General features: G+C 43.0%; 1 protein-coding gene across 1 annotated transcript; it reads left to right on the forward strand.

Annotated features, from left to right (window-relative positions):
- The first annotated feature begins 897 nt into the window (after nt 1-897).
- On the forward strand, nt 898-17,311 carry SMO (smoothened, frizzled class receptor). The gene is made up of 12 exons (XM_031939035.1): nt 898-1,721; nt 6,610-6,815; nt 8,265-8,474; nt 9,080-9,252; nt 9,582-9,801; nt 9,900-10,023; nt 11,374-11,466; nt 12,386-12,494; nt 13,343-13,528; nt 14,029-14,177; nt 14,797-14,931; nt 15,565-17,311. The coding sequence occupies exons 1-12, from the start codon at nt 1,391-1,393 to the stop codon at nt 15,987-15,989; spliced, it is 2,361 nt and encodes a 786-aa protein (XP_031794895.1). The 5' UTR covers nt 898-1,390; the 3' UTR covers nt 15,990-17,311.
- Nucleotides 17,312-20,980: the final 3,669 nt, after the last annotated feature.

Genomic DNA, 20,980 nt, shown 5'->3' on the forward strand with positions numbered 1-20,980 from the left:
TACATCTAAGATTTTTTTTTTTAAATTGCTTCCGTGTTAGCTGCATCTTTTAGTTTAAGGAATGAAGAAAAATGTGTGTGAGAGTAGAAAGGGAGGAAAAAAGAGATAGAGACATACAGAGAGACAATGACAGAGACAGAGGGGAGCCTAGCCCACAGCAATCAATCTCCACCTCTTTACTCCTACACACACACACACACACACACAGCACCAATGTATGCATTTCCCTTTCTATTACTTGTTGCTTGAATCACGTTGAACAAATCACTTATTCTCTCTCAGCCTTACTTGCCTCATCTGTAAAATGAGGAGCAAAATTGAATCAGATCTGATCCCGAGGTCCTTTGAGCTATAAATGCCTTTGAGCTAGGCAGAGGAACTGAAGAGGGGAAAGGCCAACTGAAAAAAACAGCGCTGTAGTGGAACGAAGATCAAGGAGTCAATCCTAGAGGGGAGAGTGGATGTAATACAAAGATTGGCTCCTGGTGTCTAGGCCCCTCTTCTCCCTACCACGACTATTCTGAGACAAATCCCCAAACTATGATAGAGGAAGAAATATCTTCGCTCTTGCAAGTCATCAGGAAGTGAAGAAGAATCCGTATGCCAAATCTGACCCTACCCTCTGGCTCGATGCAGTTCCTAAGCTAAAGAAATCCTCCGTGAAGCATCTCCTACCTCTCCAGCCTGTTGTTTGGGGCGGGCAGTCGAGAGAGTAGTCTGATTCCCCTTTTCCCGGCCCCCGAGACGGCGGGGCTACCCCTGCCCCTCCCCTCTCTCCATCCTCTTCCCTCCCCTTACTCTGCCCGTCCCTCCCCCGCGGCTGCTAGTTAAGGGGGGCCGGGCTTGGCTCGCCGCGGCCCGTGCATTCCTGAGAGCCGAGCAAAGGCAACAAAGGAGCCGGGGAGCCGGCGGGGCTAGCTTGGGGTGCAGCGGGGCGCTCAGCGGGGCCAGCCTGCGGCTTGGTCGTTGAGGGCGGGGGCGGAGTTGGGGGGGAGAGGTTTGTCTAGAATTCACAGCCCACGCACAGTTGTGTTTGCTGGGCACGCTGGAGGCTTTTATGGTGGGAGGGGGAATGAGATCGAAGATTGGGGGCCCGGCGTACTCCAGGTGCTGAAGGAGATTTGGGGAGCAAGGCGGAGGGGTGGGGGCCCCCACATCGGGGCCCGGGCCGCTGCCACCCCAACCATGGGCCGCCAGTTACAAAGTTTGCAAAGTTGGGCGCGGAGGGGTCGGGGCGCGGGCGGCGTCCAGGGGGGGCCGGAGCGGGGCTCAGGGGACTCCCGGGAAGTCTGAGCGGCGGCCCCGGGACATCGGGTGCTTGTGTGCGCTGCTGGGGGGTTCAGGGAGGGAGGGGGCTGTCTCTCTTTCTGCTGAGTTGGCGGGTTTGGCCATGGCCGCGGCTCGGCCCGCGCGGGGGCCGTCGCTCCAGCTACTGGGGCTGAAGCTGCTGCTGCTGTTGCTGCTGCTGCAAGGGGGCCCGGGCCAGGGGGCGGCTTTGAGCGGGAACGGGACCAGGCCTGGACCCTGGAGCGGGAGAGCTAATGGGGCCGAGACTGGCCCGCCCCCCCTGTTGAGCCACTGCGGCCGGGCAGCCCCTTGCGAACCGCTGCGTTACAACGTGTGCCTGGGCTCGGCGCTGCCCTACGAGGCCACCTCCACGCTGCTGGCCGGGGACTCGGGCTCCCAGGAGGAGGCGCACAGCAAGCTGGTGCTCTGGTCCGGTAAGGCTCTCAGCGCAGGGCGGAGGGCCATTGGGGGGTGATGAGGGGGGAATCGTGTGTGTGGGAAGGGGTGGAGGGGGAGATCGTAGGAGAGCGTTTTGGTATTGAGGTCCCATTGCATGCGGGATGCAACAGATTGGGGGAGGGGGCGCGGCGAGCAGAGGAGCCCGAAGTAACTCACTAGCATACAGTAGGCGTTGAATAGATGGGGTCAGGTTTTTTCATTGAAGTGAAGAGGCAGGTTACAAGGGAGTTATGTAGATTAGGGGTACAAATGATCTTAGAGGAGTTAGGAAATGGGGTTAAAACCAGAGAGAAGTTTATACCCTAAGAAGGGATCCAGGTCAATGTTGATCCAAAGTTTTTTCCCTTTGGTGAAGTTCTCAGGGTTACAAAGATGCAGTCTGAGATAAGATCAGTAACTGAAGGATGGAGGGGAAAGGGGGACAAGGCAGGAGGACTGGAGGGGCCTTATTCATTTGCAAGGGAGTGTGAAGAAGAGAATTGAGATATGAAAATAATGTTAAGAGATGGAAAAGCGGACGACAAAACCCAGTAAGAGATAGCTGAGAAAGCGATCCGAGCCAGAAAGTGGGAGGTTTTTGATTTGGTGGTCAGATTAATGAGTTGTGCCTTCTCCCTCTTCCCCTTCTTCAGTTCCCTTCTTTGCTTCAACCTCAGGTTAGATAGGCAAAAACCTTTCACTTGAGTTTTCTTATCTGGAAAATAGGGCTTGTGATAGTGGTCTTAGGTTGGGAAAGAGCAAAATAGCTAAGAGGCTTTTTATGAACTCCTTATACTATTCTAGGCCTCAGATTCCTAAATTTGGAAAGGACTTTCGTAGTACACCTCAATCTCAGATTTTTGGAGCTCATGAATGATTTGAATTTAGGATTTTGGAAACACTAACCTCCACCAGAATGGGGTCCTTCCATTATAATTTTTTGCTTTATTTTTATTATTTTTTTTTTAAAGAGGAACCCCTAACTCCTGACTTATTACCTTAGTAGCTCATACTTGTAGAGGAGTAGTAATTTTCTAAAATTCCCTCAGAACACTAACTTGGTTTATTCCCCTGGGCCTAGGCAGGATCGCCAAAGAAGAAAAAGCCAAAAATATAGATATTATTTATCCTAGGATCTTAGATTTAGAACTGAAGAAACTTTAGAAATCATTTAACTTGAGGCTTCTTAACCTGGGATTAGGGAACTCACAAGAAGTCCATGAACAGGAGATTCCAGGGGGTCTGCGAACTTGGATGAATTAAAAAAAAGTAATATCTTTAGTTTTACTAACATTTAACTTAAACTCAATATTTCCCTAAATTATATTTTAAAACATTAATCTTGAGAAGGGATTCATAGACTTCACACATGCCACATACAAAAATGGTCAAAGAACAATGGTCTGGTCTAGTTCTTTCATTTTACAGATTGTGGAAACTGAGATTCATTCAAATTAAATGAGTTGCCAAGGGCACAGTATTTGAACCCATATTCTGATTCCAATATTGTCTATTAAACCACTCTGCTCTTTTGTAGCCTGCTTGGTATGTCACAACAATTAAATACAGATACCCTGAGCAAGTATATAACTCATTGTTTCTGATAGAGAAGTTTTCAAATGTAGGATTATCTTTATTATAGAATACTATATTAATACAACACTGATTCTGAAGTGATGCAACTTCCCTGGAGTCAGAGAGGATAGTTTGAAGGGGGAAGAGCGGACAGAGCTGGACAACAGTGATTTGGGTGCTTAGGAACCTTTACTCTGAAAATTCCCTGGGGGGATGGAGAATATTGCAATAGATTACTTAGTATAGTAGAAACACAGGATGGAGAATGGGACAAAAGAAGTGGGTTCAGATCCAATTTCTGAGAGAATTTAAGAGAAATGATTTTAGGGAAATTAATTAAACTCTGAATTTCACTCTCTTTCTTATTAAAAATGAGGATAAGACCATTAGTACCTACTTCACAGGTCTTGTTTTAAGGATCAAATGAAATAAAATGAATACTTTGCAAATAACTTTTAAAGTTAGACTAAATATCTCTTATTATTACTTATTAATGAAAAATGGAAGAAAATGTGTGTCAGGTACATAAATCGCTAGCTTAATTTCCCATGAGTCAAGGTTAAGTTAAAGCTGAGCACCCAGTTATTTCAGTTTACCTTGAAATTCTTTCTTTCTCTCTCTCTCTCTCTCTCTCTCTTTCATCAGCTCAGTCCTTTCAGTTTTCTGGACTGGACTTCTGGGTGAAGAAGGCAGGTTCTGGACTGGATGGTTTGTGTATTATTACCATAGGAGGTAGCTGGTAATATGGAGAGCAGAAAAGGGAAAACATGGATTGCTTGGAGCCATGGGGTGGATGGGTGAATAAGGTGGACCTGCACCTTGTTTGAGACCCACAGTCAGTTTCATGAGCTCATTTGCATAATGGCTTGATCTGTCTCAAAGCTGGGATTTTACCCAAAAGTACAGCATAGTCTGTAAGACCCACCAAACTATAGAGACTGGGGTCTAAGCCATTCCAGGAGACTGTGGATAATTTAGGTTCTTTTCCTAAGTTGTAAATTCCTTGAGGATAGGAATCTACTCTTTACTTTTCATAAATGGACCACAATACTCCCTGGTGCATCTGACTGAAATTAAAATAAAATTAACAAAATCAAGAAAAATTCAGTAACAGATAAGACATTTTAAAACTAAGTCAATGTGCAACCTATAGGACTGTATGAACTAATGGTTCTTGTTTCTATTTGAATTTGAGACTGCTTGTTTGAGATACTAAGTCCTGGCAGATGAAGTTTTCCCATTAGATTGTAACTTCCTTGAAGGTAGATTTTGTTTCTGTATTCCTACAGTTTAATACAATGCCTGGAAAGATATTATTGTTCACTCACATATGACTTTTGTGATCCCATTAACCATAACCTGGGTTATGGTCAGGTCCATAACCTGACATGGGTTTTTCTTGACAAAGATACTGGAATATTTTGCTATCTCTTTCAACAGTAATGATTTGCTTGGGGTCACACAGTTATTAAGTGTCTGAGCTGGATCTGAACTCAGGTTTTTCTGGATTTCAGGCTCAGGACTCTATCCACTGAGCCAGCTAGCTGCCTCTTATGCCTAGTAAGCAGCAGATGCTTAGTACATGCTTGTTTAGTGGATGAAACTAATGATACTCAGATAAGAACCTGAAAGCTTTGAGGGGAACTCTTTTTAATGGAAATTGGCATTTAGACTATGAAATTTATCAGATCAATTTAGACCTAGGATCTCTCTTGGATCTTCTGAATTTCCGGACCATACCTTCTAGTTTCTCCTAAAGAGATTCCAAACTGACAGGAAAAGGATGTCTCCTAAACATTGTCCCTTCATGAACCTAGCCGGGCTTTCAATCAGTTTCATTTAATAGGCATTTTTTGAGTGCCTACTTTGTACCCATTCATCCTGTTATTCATCAGTGAAAACAGTTCTTACCCTCCAGGACCTTGGTAGGAGGGTGAAGAAGGCAGGTTCAAATCCAGGCAGTGAGCATGATTGATGCTGGTGTATCACTGCCAAACAATTGCCCCTATCTTTGCTTCACAGAGCAATTCCTCCCATCAGTCAGTCAATAAGTCACCAAGCATTTATTGAGCATTTCCTATGTTCTGAGCAACGTGCTTAACCCCGGGAGACAAAAAAAAGTGCAAAAAACAATCCCTGCCCTCAAGGAGCTTACATTCTAATGGATAGGGTCCAAAGAAGAAAAAGGACAGTCCAGTGGATTCAAATTCAGAGGTTGGATAAAATTCCCAGCTCTTCCACTTCCTGCCTATGGGTTGGCTGAATTACTTCACCTCTCAGGACCTCCTGATATGTAAAAAAATCCTTCCACTCCTAAACCTATAGCCCTGTGACCTTATAAGATGGAAGAGTTACTCCATTGCTCGTTTTGGGTTAAGAGGTGGGGAGGAGTGATTTTGATGTATACTGGTCAGTGTCATTACAGGACTGAAAGAAACTTTTTCAGGTGTTATCTCTCAGCGAGCCTCTGAGTTCTGTACGGTTTCTTGAGTTCATCATCACCTAGGTTTGTGTTCTGGAGATAACCTTGTAGTAAGGATGGCTCTAATCCTATCATGTTAGGTTCCCTCAATGCCCATATTGTCCTTCAAGGGTGGTAATAGGAAGCCTTTCCCAAATACTGCCATATATACACTTCATTTAATCTTTTCACTCTGGACCCCAGACTCCTAAGTCTCAACCTTGATACAGCTGATTCAGGGATAGACTAATGAAGAAGTAGGGCTGGATGTGGAGGGCCTGCTTAGGGACAGAGCAGGAGAGAATGAGCTGGGCCAGCAGGGGTGATGGGGCTGGGTGGAGAGTTCCATTTGCCTGTTTCTGGCACCTTTCTTCCTGCTGACATGTACAGAGTCTCCTCTGTTTTTCTCCACCTGACTTCCTGTTTCTTCTCTCTCTGGCCACGGAGTACCTGGCTTCTCTGACCATCTCTTCCTCTGCTCCCACCTCTTCTCTGTTTCACCTCAGCTTGGTAAGGGGGAATGAGGGTTTGGGGGGGTTTATGTAGCAAGTGGAAGAGGCTTCTGAGGTTTTTTGAATTGACAGCATGCTCCATTGAGTGAAGGGGGTGGAGGGTTTCTTGCCTAACTATCTCAGGCTCCCCTCCCTTTCCACTAATTATGACTGAGAAAGCCTCCAAGATCACTAGTACAACACTAACCTAATGCTTCTGACCAAAGATGGTCCACAGTATTACAGTGAGAAGTCTCTTAAGACATAGTAAGGAGTACATGGAATACTGTCCTTGAATCAGAGGGGAGGAGGGTCTCTGCACTGCGCTGTTTGTCCTCACTGCTTTTTTCATCCCAGGCCTTAGGAATGCTCCCCGCTGCTGGGCAGTGATCCAGCCCTTGCTCTGTGCTGTCTACATGCCCAAGTGTGAGAATGATCGAGTGGAGCTGCCTAGCCGAACCCTGTGCCAGGCCACTCGGGGACCCTGTGCCATTGTCGAGCGGGAACGGGGCTGGCCCGATTTCCTGAAATGCACCCCAGATCACTTTCCAGAAGGCTGTCCAGTAAGTGGGAGTGTGAAGATCAAGGGACTCTGAATTTGACAGGATGCTAGGTGTAGGAAAGTGGTACAGGGTGGTTAGGATGAAGGATGAGGGGGACAGACTGCCATGTCTTTAATAGTACAGTTATCCCTTCTACACCACAGGGGTTAGGAGTGTTGTGGATCCGCGATGTGGAAAATCCACCAGATTTACAAGAAAAAGTCTGAATTAATAGTATTAAGTTGATATTATACCATAGTAGACATATTTTGTGCATTTCTGAGTTTCTAAATTTTTTCTGTGTCATCTGCTAGCCATTACATGTTGTTTGCAGTTTCTGCAAAACTCTCAAAAAACTCCCATTTAATTTCTTATGCCAACCTTTGATCTATCAAAACCACAATGGGGAAATTTGTGATGTGAAAGGGATAACTATACTTTTATTGTGTAATTCAATAAGGTATAAGCACGAGATGAAACAAATCAAACACAGTCAGCTTAGATTACTTTACAATATATCAGATAAATGGACATCCAGCATTTACTTTAAAACCTTAAGTGAGAGTGAGTCCATTATCTCAGTTGATAGCCTATTACAATTGTGGGTGGTTTTAATGGTTAGAAGTTTTTCCTTAAATGAACCTCAATTACTTCTTTCCAAAGGAAAAAAAAATCTGAAAATAGAGGAGCCCAAGTACAGTATTAGATCATGAAAGGAGACATCAACTTGTGATCAAATTGCTGTGTTTGGGAAAAAGCAAGATAGGACATAAGAAATGTTTAACTGAAGATGAACTGATCAACCAGGCCATAACTGGTGCTGGGTGGTGAAGTGGATGCATCACTTGACCATGAGTCAAGAAGTCCCTACACATTTACTAGCTTTGTACCCCAGGCAAATCACTTAACCTTTCTTAGGGAACCTTTAACAAATACTGTCATATAGACACTTCATTTAATCTTTTCACTCTGGACCACATTTTTGAGGTACCAATAAGAATAATAAAATAGGAATTCAAAGATAGTAAGGGGGATCAAATGATATAACACATAAAGCATTTTGCCAACCTTAAAGCTCAATATAAATGCTAGCTATTGTTAATAGTATTGGTGTTTTTGGAAGGGATCCCTTGATTAAGTGCCTGAAATGGGAAGCCATCACTGTCCTGACTCTCATACTTAATCAATGGTTCTTTAGAGACACGGATATAAAACAGCAGCTAGATAGTGATACATAACAGAATTTGATCAAGCGCTTGGTTTGTGAAATAGATTTTTAAATGAAATTATTCTAAATAGAAACTTATAAAGGTTATGACACAAATTTATATACATAATACAAATTTTTATACATTGTTATACTATATTACATACATATGAATACAAACGTGATTATAAATACAAATTATTCCTGACTACCATTTCTTTGCATTCTTTTCCCCATCTTGCCCATTATAATGACATCTTTAGAATGAGGTGCAAAACATCAAGTTCAACAGTTCGGGACAATGTGAGTCACCCTTAGTTCGCACAGATAACCCCAACAGCTGGTACGAGGATGTGGAAGGCTGTGGGATCCAGTGCCAGAATCCGCTCTTCACCGAGGCTGAACACCAGGACATGCACAGCTACATCGCTGCCTTTGGCGCCGTCACTGGCCTCTGCACACTCTTTACCCTGGTCAGCCTGGGAGGAAGGGGAGAAGGGGCAGCAGCCTTAACCATGGCGGGCCAGGGAGTGAGGAAGCCCCTAAGCATGGAGGAGTTCAGATCAGTCAGCACTGAGCATTTTCCTAAGCCCTGGAGATTCAAAGATGAGAATAATAAAAATCAGGGCTAACCCTACATTCCCTTGGGGTTATGGAAGTAGAGAGATACAATATTAAGGAAATACAAAGTATAAAAATCGATACAAAGTAATTTCTTATGGAGCAGGGTGAGAATACTGCAAATGAGTGAAGAAGGTCCGTTGGAGGAGGTCAGGGACCCAGAAGAAATGAGAAAGGAAAGTGTTATGGGCACGGAGCTCAGCCTGGGCAAAGGCAGGGAGTGGGAACAGCCCTGGGCTTGGTGTGGACACAGGCGTGTGTTGCCCGGGATTAGAAGGCAGCAGAACAATTGGGATACTGGGTTTAGGGAAAGCAGGAGGCTTAATAGGAGCGAGTTTGGGTAGAGGGAAATTCTGAGCTCTGCAGAGGGAAGGGCAGGGAGTGGACAGTGGCAGCGGGGCCCGAGGGCTGGGGAGGCTGCACGGTCCCTCCTGAATGCGCCATTTGTCACCCCCAGGCCACATTTGTTGCTGACTGGAAGAATTCGAACCGCTATCCTGCTGTCATACTCTTTTACGTCAATGCTTGCTTCTTTGTGGGCAGCATTGGCTGGCTGGCTCAGTTCATGGATGGTGCCCGCAGGGAAATTGTTTGCAGAGCTGATGGTACCATGAGGCTGGGGGAGCCCACGTAGGTGCCTGGGAAACCTAAAGATGGGGGGGGCTACCATGTGCCAGAGGAAGCCCGTATAGGTGCCAAAAGGGGAGAAGGAAGTTTGCATAGTCCAGTCTTCTCACCTAGGAAGCTTCAGTTTGAAACTAGAAACTAAAGTCCAGTGTAAACTGTGTTTAGCTCGTGTCATTCCTCCCTTCTAGCCCACATCTCCTGTCATCTTGGGATCGAGTCCCAGAGTCATGAAGAATTTGACCTGCTGAGTTAGCAGGGATGTTTTAGGGGTTGGGTGGGGGAAGAGAACAGTGGAACAGACTGCTCTAGAAACTCCATACCTGTCCCCACAGCTCCAATGAAACCCTGTCCTGTGTGATCATCTTCGTCATCGTGTACTACGCGCTGATGGCAGGCGTGGTCTGGTTCGTGGTGCTCACCTATGCGTGGCACACCTCCTTCAAGGCCCTGGGCACCACGTACCAGCCCCTCTCTGGCAAGACCTCCTACTTCCACCTGCTCACCTGGTCACTGCCGTTTGTGCTCACCGTGGCCATTCTTGCTGTGGCCCAGGTACAGGCCCTGCGAGGGGCTAAGGGGTCCTGAAGGGCATGGGTTTGGGTAGGGCATTATATGGTCAACTGTCTTCTCCAATTCCCTTTGCACTTTAGGTGGATGGGGACTCAGTGAGTGGTATCTGTTTCGTGGGCTACAAGAACTATCGTTACCGAGCTGGCTTCGTGTTGGCCCCTATTGGTCTGGTGCTTATTGTTGGGGGCTATTTCCTCATTCGAGGTGAGTAGGAGGCCTGTGATCGATAAATCCACAAATCTTTGTTAAACTCTACTCTGTATGAGGTAATAAGCATTAGCCAACATCCTCCAAAGCGCTTCAAGGTTGGCAAATTAATTTATTGCAGGGTGTGATGGCCCATACCAGTAATTCCTGATTCTGGGGGGACTGAATGAGGTAGACCACTAGAGCTCAGGAGTTCTGAGCTGCAATAGGCTAATCCCCCAGAGAACCAGCAGGATGCTTAAGAAAGGGAAAACAGGCATAGAAGAACAATTCAAAACTTCCATGCTTCTCACAATTGGGATAAAGCCCATAATCAGCCACTATACTCCCAAACTGGGCAAGTTAAAGACCTAGTCTAAAAAACAATATTAAAAGTGCTTTAGGATTCTTACAGCTCCTTGCAACTCCTATAAGTATTATTTTCACCCCTTTATAGATGTGGAAGCTCAGGTTAAATTACTTGGTCATAATCAGACAGCTACTAAATTTGAAGAATGAGAATTACACCCAGGTCTCTCTTGATTTCAAATTTCACACACCTTTCTATTGCTACTGTGTTGCTTGCCCAAGAAAAGCCTTCTCAAGTTTGCCATCTTAACCAGGAGAAACCTTGGACCTATCCTGTTGCCCCACTGTTATGTGTTCACATCACTTTGAGAAATGTACTCATCTCTCATTTTCCCATCCCACTTGTATGCCTTTCATCCCTTCCCCAACAAGATATAAACCCTGTTGATGATTTGTATGTCAGACTTCCTCTTGCAACATATCTTTTTTTCTACTAAGCTCTTATTTTTGTTCTCTTTCTGTAATTCAATTTACCTTCTGCTGCTTCATACTTCACATATGCCTCCATTTAATCTTTATTCTCTAGCACTAACTTGACCAGTCAGCATTCGTTAAAAGTGGTTCATTCAAGATTGGACCTTTCTTTTCCTTTGCATTGATTCCTCAATAGTGCTGGTTTGTCCTGTTGCTGATGTCTTAGTCCTCTTTTTTCTTTCTTTTTTTTTTTTTTTTTCTTTTTCTTTTTTTTGCTGAGACAATTAGGATTAAATGACTTACCCAGGGTCACACGGCTAGGAAGTATCTGAATGTATCTGAAGTATCTTATGTATCTGAAGCCAGATTTGAACTGAGATCCTCCTGACTTCAGGGCTGGTGCTCTATCCATTGTGCCACCTAGCTGCCTCATGTGTTATCCTCTTAATTTCCACTGTTCCCGAGCTCAAAGGCAGCACAAAGTTGACTATGCCTAGTTGGCTTAGTATCATACACATGTCTCCCTCTTTATGGGATTCCCTTGGCTGTAATCTGTGAAGTGCATTTTTCCCTTTTTTTCCCTAGGAGTCATGACTCTCTTCTCTATCAAAAGCAATCATCCTGGATTACTGAGTGAGAAAGCAGCTAGCAAGATCAATGAAACCATGCTACGTCTGGGTGAGTGGGGCTATTTGGTAACGCCTGCCAGTCCCTCAATTCAATCCAACTTAACCAGTCTTTATTAAGTTTGCAGCACACATTCTACTAGGATACAAAGAGAAAATGACTAATAGCTCTTGCCCTCAAGGATCTTACATTTGGTAGCTAGGTAGTATGGAGAAGAGAGTGATAGACTTGGAGTCAAGAAGACTGAAGTTTTAATGATCAAATAGAGTCATTGTAGGATCATAGGATCATTATCACTTTTGATTATAATAACAGTATCTAACTCTTGGGCTTATTTTAAGAATCAGATGAATAGCATGTGTATGAAGCACTTTATAAATCTTAAAGTGTTATATAAATGCTAATATTAACATGTTTCATGTTGTTCCTTTGTACCACACTCTTTGAAAGGATGGAAGAAAAGCAGTGATAAATGGGTTTCAGAAAAGGGCTCTTAGAAGTGCCAACAGGGGAATACTCTGTACTAAGGTGGGACAAATGAACAGAGAGAAGAATGGAAGAATGTAGGCAAACAGGATATTCCTAGATATTTCCCATTTGCCTGAAGTGGGAGGGAAGTTGGAGAAGTTAGTGGGTCCCATCATACCCTCCACATTCCCCACCATTTCTTTAATTTCTGGGCTTCCGCAAGAACAGTGTTTTAGTGTTGTCCTCTATACTCTCTTGCTTCCCACTGCAGGACCCTCCATCAGTTGGACCCATTTCTCTTTACTTTCTGTTTAAACTAACTAGATTCAGTTCTATTAGAACATAGCCTAGTACTGAATCTAGTTTAACTATATTCTAGTAGTGACCCTAGTTTAATGCTTGAGAACCTGACTGTCTCTAACTTGATAGTGGGATCTAAATCAGCAAAAGTAATACCCAGTTGGGGATATAATAATGGGGTAACATCTCTGCTCCCCCATAGGCATTTTTGGCTTTCTAGCCTTTGGCTTTGTACTCATCACCTTCAGTTGCCATTTCTATGACTTCTTCAACCAGGCTGAGTGGGAACGCAGCTTTCGGGATTATGTGCTGTGAGTATGGGGCTGGGCCTCTGGAAGGGGAATGAGGGTAGAACCTGAGTTGCAACAGAGAGAGTCCATCAGGAAATTTTTGTAGCCTCAGAACCAAACAGGAGCCAGCATGGACTGATTTTGTTCAGCCAATGGTGGGGGCCGTTCTCTCTAACCATGTCTCCGTGGATTCTTCAAAAGTTTCTTGATGTAATCTGGTTGTTAAGGCTTTCTTCAAGGCCAGGCTCAAAGCTCCCTGTTGCTTTGACTGGCTTGCCTCTAAGGTGTCTTCCAGCTCTAACTCCTGTGAGACTGTTTATCCCATAAGCCCTCATGTCCTCAATTTGTGGCACAGAACTATGTTTTGTACTTGGTAGCATGACATTCGTGATCATTAGCAAGTTATTTCATGCTTTACCTTCTCTAATTAGTCTGAAAATTGGCCATAGGGACCATGTCTTCCGAATTTTGTGAATTCCCTTCTAGCAACTAGCTAGAATGTTTCTGTGCATAACAGTTAATTCATTATTAAACCTGGAGATGTATTTAAAGGGCCAATACTATGAAATACCTACATGATCTTTCCCTACATTTAGCAGAGTCTTATGAATGATGGATCTGAGACCTGGCAGCATAAAAACTTCTGAGCTAGAGGACAATATTCTTGCCATTGGTGACATTTAAAATTTCTATTAAACAAATACCTGAACACATTCTGATTTTTCAGATCGAATTTCTTGTTCATGGAGTGGAGGCCTTCACTAATTTATGAGGCCAGTTTAAAGAATTTGGTTAAACTTTTGGCAATGTTGGAACCCTGGAAATGAGTCATGTGTTTCCCTCCCTCCCCAATCCCTTACCACACACAGGTGCCAAGCCAACGTGACTATTGGGCTACCCACCAAGAAGCCTATTACTGATTGTGAGATCAAGAATCGTCCCAGCCTTCTGGTAGAAAAGATCAACCTATTTGCCATGTTTGGCACGGGCATTGCCATGAGCACTTGGGTCTGGACAAAGGCTACTCTACTTATCTGGAGACGTACTTGGTGCAGGTGGGGCCAGCCCGGGACTTTCTCAAATCTTGATCCTTCCTATCTCATCTTCTCCCTCTTTCTTTTTTTCCAGCCTCTCTCTAGTTGTAGTTCTCAGTCACTCTAGTTATCATTTAATGAAATGCTCTAGGGAAGGCCAAATCTATCTTCCATGTGCTTGCAGGTGCCTTCTGGTAATACCAGGTGCTCCTGACTAATCCAGCATAGTGATGCTATCCAATTTTGAGTAAGAGTTAATTGCTTAAGTTGGTAGAAATCAGGATTCTTATCTTTGTTTGCTGGGAAGGCCTTTTTTCTTTGAGCTCTGTTGAGACAGTTAAGAGATTTAGGATCATCAGGGAAGTTGTCTTATCTTGAAAACTGTATTGTTTAGCATTAAACTATTCTCTAAGAACAGAAAAGAATCAAAGTGGAAGAATAAGGAATGGTCAATAATTGTTCTTCAAAAAATATCAACAGAAATCTGTTTTCTTCCCCCTGTCACAATCTTTTCCCAACAGGTTGACTGGGCAGAGTGATGATGAACCCAAACGAATCAAGAAAAGCAAGATGATTGCCAAGGCCTTCTCTAAGCGCCGGGAGTTACTACAGAATCCAGGCCAGGAGCTCTCCTTCAGCATGCATACTGTATCCCATGATGGGCCTGTAGGTGAGGCTCTGTTCCATTCCCAGCCCCAACAATTTTCCCTCCCACCAGAGGACAACATGGAGATATGGACTGATCCTTCACTATGAGAAATGACACTCTTGCTCTTGCTCTTCCTTTTCTCTTTCTCCTCTATGTCTGTCTTTCTCTTTTTGACAGGGTGATTTGGCTTCTGTGCTGGTCCTTTGGCTCCAGTAATTACTTTCCATACAACCTTCCTCTCCTCCATTTTGGGTCCCATTTGTTGATGTCAGACAGGATTTGGGAACCTTTGTTCTTTGGGAGACTTCTCCATGCCGGCATGGTATAGTAGATAAAGCTCTGACCTCAATCAGGAGAAACTGGGTTCAAGTCCTGCCTCTGACAAAATTTAACTGAGACCTTAAGCAAAACACTTAGCCTCCCAGTGTCCCTAGACAACTCTTGAAGACTCTAAATTGCAGATTATGTGCTGCCTGTATTGATAGGAGTTTTCTTACATCAGTGCAATCATAGTGCAAAACAAAACAAAACTTTCTCTGTGGAATAAAATTATTGACTGAAAGTGACTGGTACTGAGAAAGAAAGGGGTTTCATGTTAAGCATGGTAATGTTCTTTAGTCATCCTCTCTTTTTTCCATAGCGGGTTTGGCCTTTGATCTCAACGAGCCTTCCGCCGATGTCTCTTCTGCCTGGGCCCAACATGTCACTAAAATGGTGGCCCGAAGGGGAGCTATCCTTCCTCAGGATGTGTCCGTCACTCCTGTTGGGACTCCAGGTATGAAAGGCAGAGATTGGATGGGGAAGGAAAAGAGAAGATTATGAGTTACAGGAAATACTCCAGAGCAGAGGCTCTTGACTTTTTTTGTTCAGTGGACCCCTTTGAAGTCTACAGATCCCTTGTCGGAATCCTGTTTTTAAATGCACAAAATAAAGTACACAGAATGACAGTGGAAATCAATTATATTGAAACATTTTATTGTTAATTGTTTTTAACATTTTAAAGTTTGCAGACCCCAGGGTAAGAATCTTTGCTCTGGAAGGGGCAATTGTAAAACAGAAAACAAACACTAGACTAGGAATAGTGAGATCTGGGTGTTAGTTTTGGCTGTTATTTTGCTTCATGATCTTGAACTAAATTTTTCTGCAACTTGGTTTTTTTATCTGTAAAATAAGAGGGATAAACTAGATGAATTATAAGGTGTTGTCCAGAGCTAAACTTCATGGAATTTGGTGGAACTAGAGCCTAAGGCCAGTAGGATTGGAGATTACAAGGATAGAACTGTAAGTCCTCAAGCTAAGAGAACAGATGATCTAGGATGAAGGATGGGAGGTGAGCAGAGTCAAGGGAAGGAGTTAGCGCCATAGTGCTCCTATAGCATAACTAAATGGCCTCTTCTCTTTCTCCTAGTACCCCCAGAAGAACAAGCTAACAAATGGCTGGTTGAGGCAGAAATCTCCCCAGAGCTACAGAAACGCCTGGGAAGGAAGAAAAAGAGAAGGAAGAGAAAGAAGGAGGTGTGCCCTCTGGCACCCCCCACAGAGCTTTGCCATCCTGGACCTGCACCCAGTGCAGTACCTCGTCTGCCTCAGTTGCCCCGGCAAAAGTGCCTAGTGGCAGGGGCCTGGGGGACGGGGGAGACCCACCGACATGGAGCTTGGACCTTGGTCTCTAACCCTTTCTGTCCAGAGCCAAATTCTCTCCAGGATCCATTTCTGCCAACTCCGCCAGGCCCAGCAGCATGGGCTCAAGGTCGTCGACCTTGTCTAGCCCCCATTCATTCTCGTACCAACTTGATGGAGGCTGAGTTATTGGATGCTGATTCTGATTTCTGAACCTTTGAAAGCAGGACCTGGATTGAGGGTGGGCATGGGTGGCAAGTGGGGAAGAAGTAAACTCTGGTTTCCTGACCAGAAATAGGCAGCTTTTCTCCCTTCCCTTTTGCCTGTTCCCCAAGGCATCTCCTATTCCCAGAGACTCCACAAGCCCAATACTCTCCCAAAGGAGTTATTTATCTCTGGCTCAGTCTGGCCAGAGTGTGGGAAAGAGCCCAAGCTACCTAGATTTCCATGGCAGAACTGCTCTACTTCTCAAAGCTGCCCATTCCTTAATGGGTTTTATTTCAGGGCAGGGATCAATAGCCAAAGGCCTTCATTTCCCTCTCAGCCAAGCAGGAATTGGGCTGAGGACAAACAGTATCTGGGAGAGATACAATACACAGTGCTAGTGTGTTGGCAATAGAGGTACCAAGCAGGAGAAAGGTAATGGTGCTTGGACAGTTAGGCCTAAGAAGGAAACAGAGCCTATATAAGCACCAGTGAGGGACCCTCCATTCTCAAGCAGAGGCAAAACCCTAATTCTCAGAAGTCTTCAGACAAGAAGGCTGAAGCTAGGAATAATAGTATTCACCCAATTTTGTGTCCTGGCCTTTCCTCTGAAATGGGACAGGGAATTCCTTTTTTTCCCCTTCCTAAGCATGGAATGGAAAAGAGGATTGATGGCCCCATTCCTGTAAAAGCCAGAGTGCCCTTTAGCTAGGGCCCCAGAGATTCTACTGATTACCTGTAATTTAACCTTTTCCCCCCCATCTTTTCCTTACCCTTCTTTTCCTATCCGGCAAATTCATTTTTATCTCCTCTTTTGAATCCTTCCCTATTATATTTGTTTAGCACTTAGAGCTACTTTCTGAAGCTCTGAGTAGTCACCTCTTCACCCTTTCCTTGTTGGCCCCATTCCCTGGGAGAGACATTCAGCCATGGGGTCTCAAGCTATGAGAAAGAACATTGGATCAATTGCCATTGGGACAAATGCCATCTCCTCTCTTGGCCCATCCCTTGAGAAGTAGAGCCATTGATGTGAGGGCCTGCTATGAGGGAACTACTCCAGATGGTCAGATAATGCCCTTCCTATTGACACAACCTGAGTACGGGTGTTTATCTCCCTACTGTTTTAATCTATGGTACCATTTCTTCCCATTCCCCATCTTCCCTCTCCCCAAAAGTCAGGCAGCAGAAAGCCTTTGAAGCTTATTGGGTTCTAGGCCAGGGGCATGGGGATTTGGGTGAAGGAATATAAATAGCCAATAAAAGATTTTGTACAAATTCTTACCTTGCTTCTTTTCCTAAACGCCTCTTTCTTTGGACTTTAACTGTCACTGACCACCACAATATTTTAATCCTACTGTCAATTGAGTACATTTCTTGGCCTAAATTCATGGTGTTCACGAAGCCCATTTGCCATTTAACTTTCCACAAAGATAAATTTTCCCATAGTTCCAAGCCTTAAAGCTCGATTGATTGTCTCAAAAACACACTCTTGGTTACAAGGTGCCCTCAGCAAAAGATTGGAAGGCTCAGTACTTCTCATTCATATTTTACTGAGAATAGTGTCTGACACATAGGGATTTATACATTTTTTGGACTAAAAACCAACTTGAAGTATCCCTATGTCTTATAGATACTGGTAGATACAACTATTAGTAGAAATAAGTCTATAGACAAGATTCATCCCTTGCTATATCCTGGGGTTATCAGAGAACCTGGACTGAGTGCCTTCTCAGCTGCCAGTCCTCCCATGTTTGGTTGTTGGTATAGGTCTACCTAAAGAAACACCCATTAATACCTTCCAGGACAAAGATTATTAACACCCCCCCTTTTTTGTTTCATAATCCCCTTTTGCATCTGATGAAACCTATGGACCCCTCTATAAAATTTTTTTTTTTTTTTATCCACAAAGCAAAATACAATGTGAGGCTGGTATAGCAGGAGTTGGAGAGCTCTGAACTTCAATAGGCTTAAAACCAATCAGGTGCCCAAATTAAGCCCAGTACCAATATGGTGGTATCTGGTGAGAAATCTGGTGAGTTTCTTCAAAACAGCACGCTAGGCTGTTTTATGGAAGAACCCACACAGCAGAGTCAAAGTTTCTGAATCAATCAACAGTGATGTTGGCTAGTGAGTGGTCCTTAAGTGAGATAGGAAGACTCAGTATAAAAAACAGGAAATACCAAACAAAAATCTAAAATATATAGGATTTTAAGTGACATTAAATACCAAAATATGTTTTAAAGAGTTTCAGATTAAGATATGCAGGCTATAGTTTTCTGTAAGAAATACAGGCAGTGTTTGGAATATTCATAAACCTAAGTTCTTGAAACTTCAGATTTATTTATCTTCAAACCTAGAGTACTGGGAGGTCTATGGGGGGAACTTAATAGGGTTGGTAAATCTGGAGCAGGCTGTAGAGAATGAGTATTAACAAGGTTGTGGGAAAAGGTTTGCAGGAGTACCACATGCTGTTATCACATCAGGGAAAGTAAGGAAGTAAGAAGGTGGTAATTGCTGCCAGTGGGTCTAGAGATGGAACCAGCCTTTTCCCTACTTTGAGCTGGCCTGTAGGATATATAAAAGCAGGAAAGTGTGGACTCCATTGTTTGCGAATTGAGGCTCTTGATAGGAGAGAGAATTTTGGCAGAGCACTGTGGCTGTAAAGAAGCAATATATATCTGATTATGTTTCCCTCTGTGGTGTGTATACAGAAGTCTCCTGCCTCGACCTGGGTTTTAAGCTGTGTGTGGTCTTAAACGTACTTTAGAATAAACCAAAAAGCTGGGCAATCATGATCATCCCATGGTCAATGGGAGCTGCATCCTTGACAACATCCTTTACCTCTAGATGCAGTGTGATATATAGTAGAAAAAGCATGAAATTTGGGGTGAGGAGAATTGGGTTCAAATCCTGATTGATATGTCAACCCGTATGCTCTTGTGTAAATCATTTTACTTTAAATTTCCTTGTCTGTATAATGAGGGAACACAGCTAAATGATCTTTAAAGTCTCTTTTAACTCTAAAGTCCTATGTGACCCTATGCTGGATGTTCTACTTTTCTTTCCTAGGCCAAAAGATTGGGGGATCCTGATACAAGGATCAGCAATATCAGTATCTATTTCCCCAGACCAACTGGGTTTTTTTTTTTTTGTTGGTGGAAATAAACCCTGTATGTAGCCATACTAATTTAATCAGTTCTATTCTGTCTTACAGTTTCTGGGTGTCCCTCCCAGCTTTCCTGATCATGATGTAGAGAGACCATTGGATGTCCTCCCTTGCTGAGGACTTTGATCTTTCAGTTTAGGAACTCATCTCTTACTTTATTGAGAAATTTATTGAGAACTTTATTGAGAAGCCAGCTACCATCAGGTCCCTCTTCTACTCTACACCTCAAACTCTCTTCTTTATTCCTTTTCCTCTCCTTTTTGCTCCAGTTTTTGATGAAAAACTATCCTTTTCCTTGCCAAGACCAGCTTTTCTATTTGACTCCATGTTATCATGCTTGCTCTGCTTCTCCAGAAGCATGTTTCTTCCATCATCATCATCCCTCTCATCTTTCTTAGTTCCTTTCCCAAGGTTGATCTGAATGTTCAGGATTTTCTCCATCCTTAAAAACCCTTTAAGTTATGGTTCTTTATCTCTCTTCCCATTCATTACCATAAATCTGGAAAAAGTCATTTATGCTTTTTACTTCTATTTCTTCATCTCCTACTATTTCACAAACTCTTGCAATCCTCCTTCCATTTCCATACTTAATTGGATCTGTTTTCTTCAAAGTCACCTACAATCAATTCACTGGTACATTTAGTGGCTCTTTTTTGGTCCTCACTGAGCTTGACAGAAGGTTTTTTTTAATGACAATAGAAAATAGTTTTTTTAAAAAATAAATTTTATTGATATATTTTGTTTTTTATATCACTAGAGTTTTTTCCTGCCCTCCCATAGGGTCGTTCCATGTAACATGCATTTTCTTTGAAAAAAATCAGTAAGATTAATCAATACATTGAAAAGTCCTGAAATTATATGTAGCACATTATACCTGTAGATCTTCTTCCTCTGCAAAGGAGTGGTCTGGAAATCTTATATCCCTCCTGTGTAACCATGTTTGTTCTTCTAGATTCACTTTTGATTGTTTTGAAGTTGTTCTTTCTGTTTACATTGTTATAATCATTATGCATATTTTCTTGGCTCTACTTACTTCACTCTGCATCAGTTCATGTAAGTTTATACTTCTATGTATACATCATATTATTTGTTTCTTACCACAAAGTAATATTGCAGTGCATTTGTGTACCACAATGTATTTAGGTAGCTAGTTTGGCAAAGTAGATAGAGTTCTCAGCATGGAGTCAGGGAGTCCTAAATTCAAATCTGGTCTCAAATACTTACTAGCTATGTGATGCTGAGCAAATTACCTAACTATTTATCTCAGTTTCCTCATCTGCAAAATAAACTAGAGAAGGAAATGGCAAACTACTCTAGTATCTTTGCCAAGAAAACCCCAAATGGTGTCACAGAATTGGACACAATTGAAAAATAACCGAACAACAAATCATAATTTATTTAGCCATTCTCTAATCAATGTACATCGCGTTGTGTTTTACTATAAAAGTGCTTTTACTATAAAAAGTGCTGCTGTAGAGATTTTAATGTATATAGATTAAAAAAAAAAATAAGTGACATTCTTTGAGGTTAAGTTTAATAGCAAAATCTCCGGGTCTGACTGTATAGACATGTTAACCACTTTTTTGGGGTGTAATTACAAATTTCTCTCTAAAATGGGTTGTACTGATTTACAGTTCCACCAACAATGTATTTAGTAAACCTATTTTTCCACAATCACACCAACATTTACTATTATCATCTTTTATCTTTATCAATTTATTGGATGTGAGATGAAACTTCAGGGTTGTTTCAATTTTCATTTCTTTTAGTATTGAGAATAGATTTTTTTAAAAGGAAACTTTTAACTGGCCCCCTTCCCATCTCCTATATACCC

Source organism: Sarcophilus harrisii, chromosome 5 (assembly GCF_902635505.1).
Source record: "Sarcophilus harrisii chromosome 5, mSarHar1.11, whole genome shotgun sequence".
Lineage (NCBI taxonomy): Eukaryota > Metazoa > Chordata > Mammalia > Dasyuromorphia > Dasyuridae > Sarcophilus > Sarcophilus harrisii.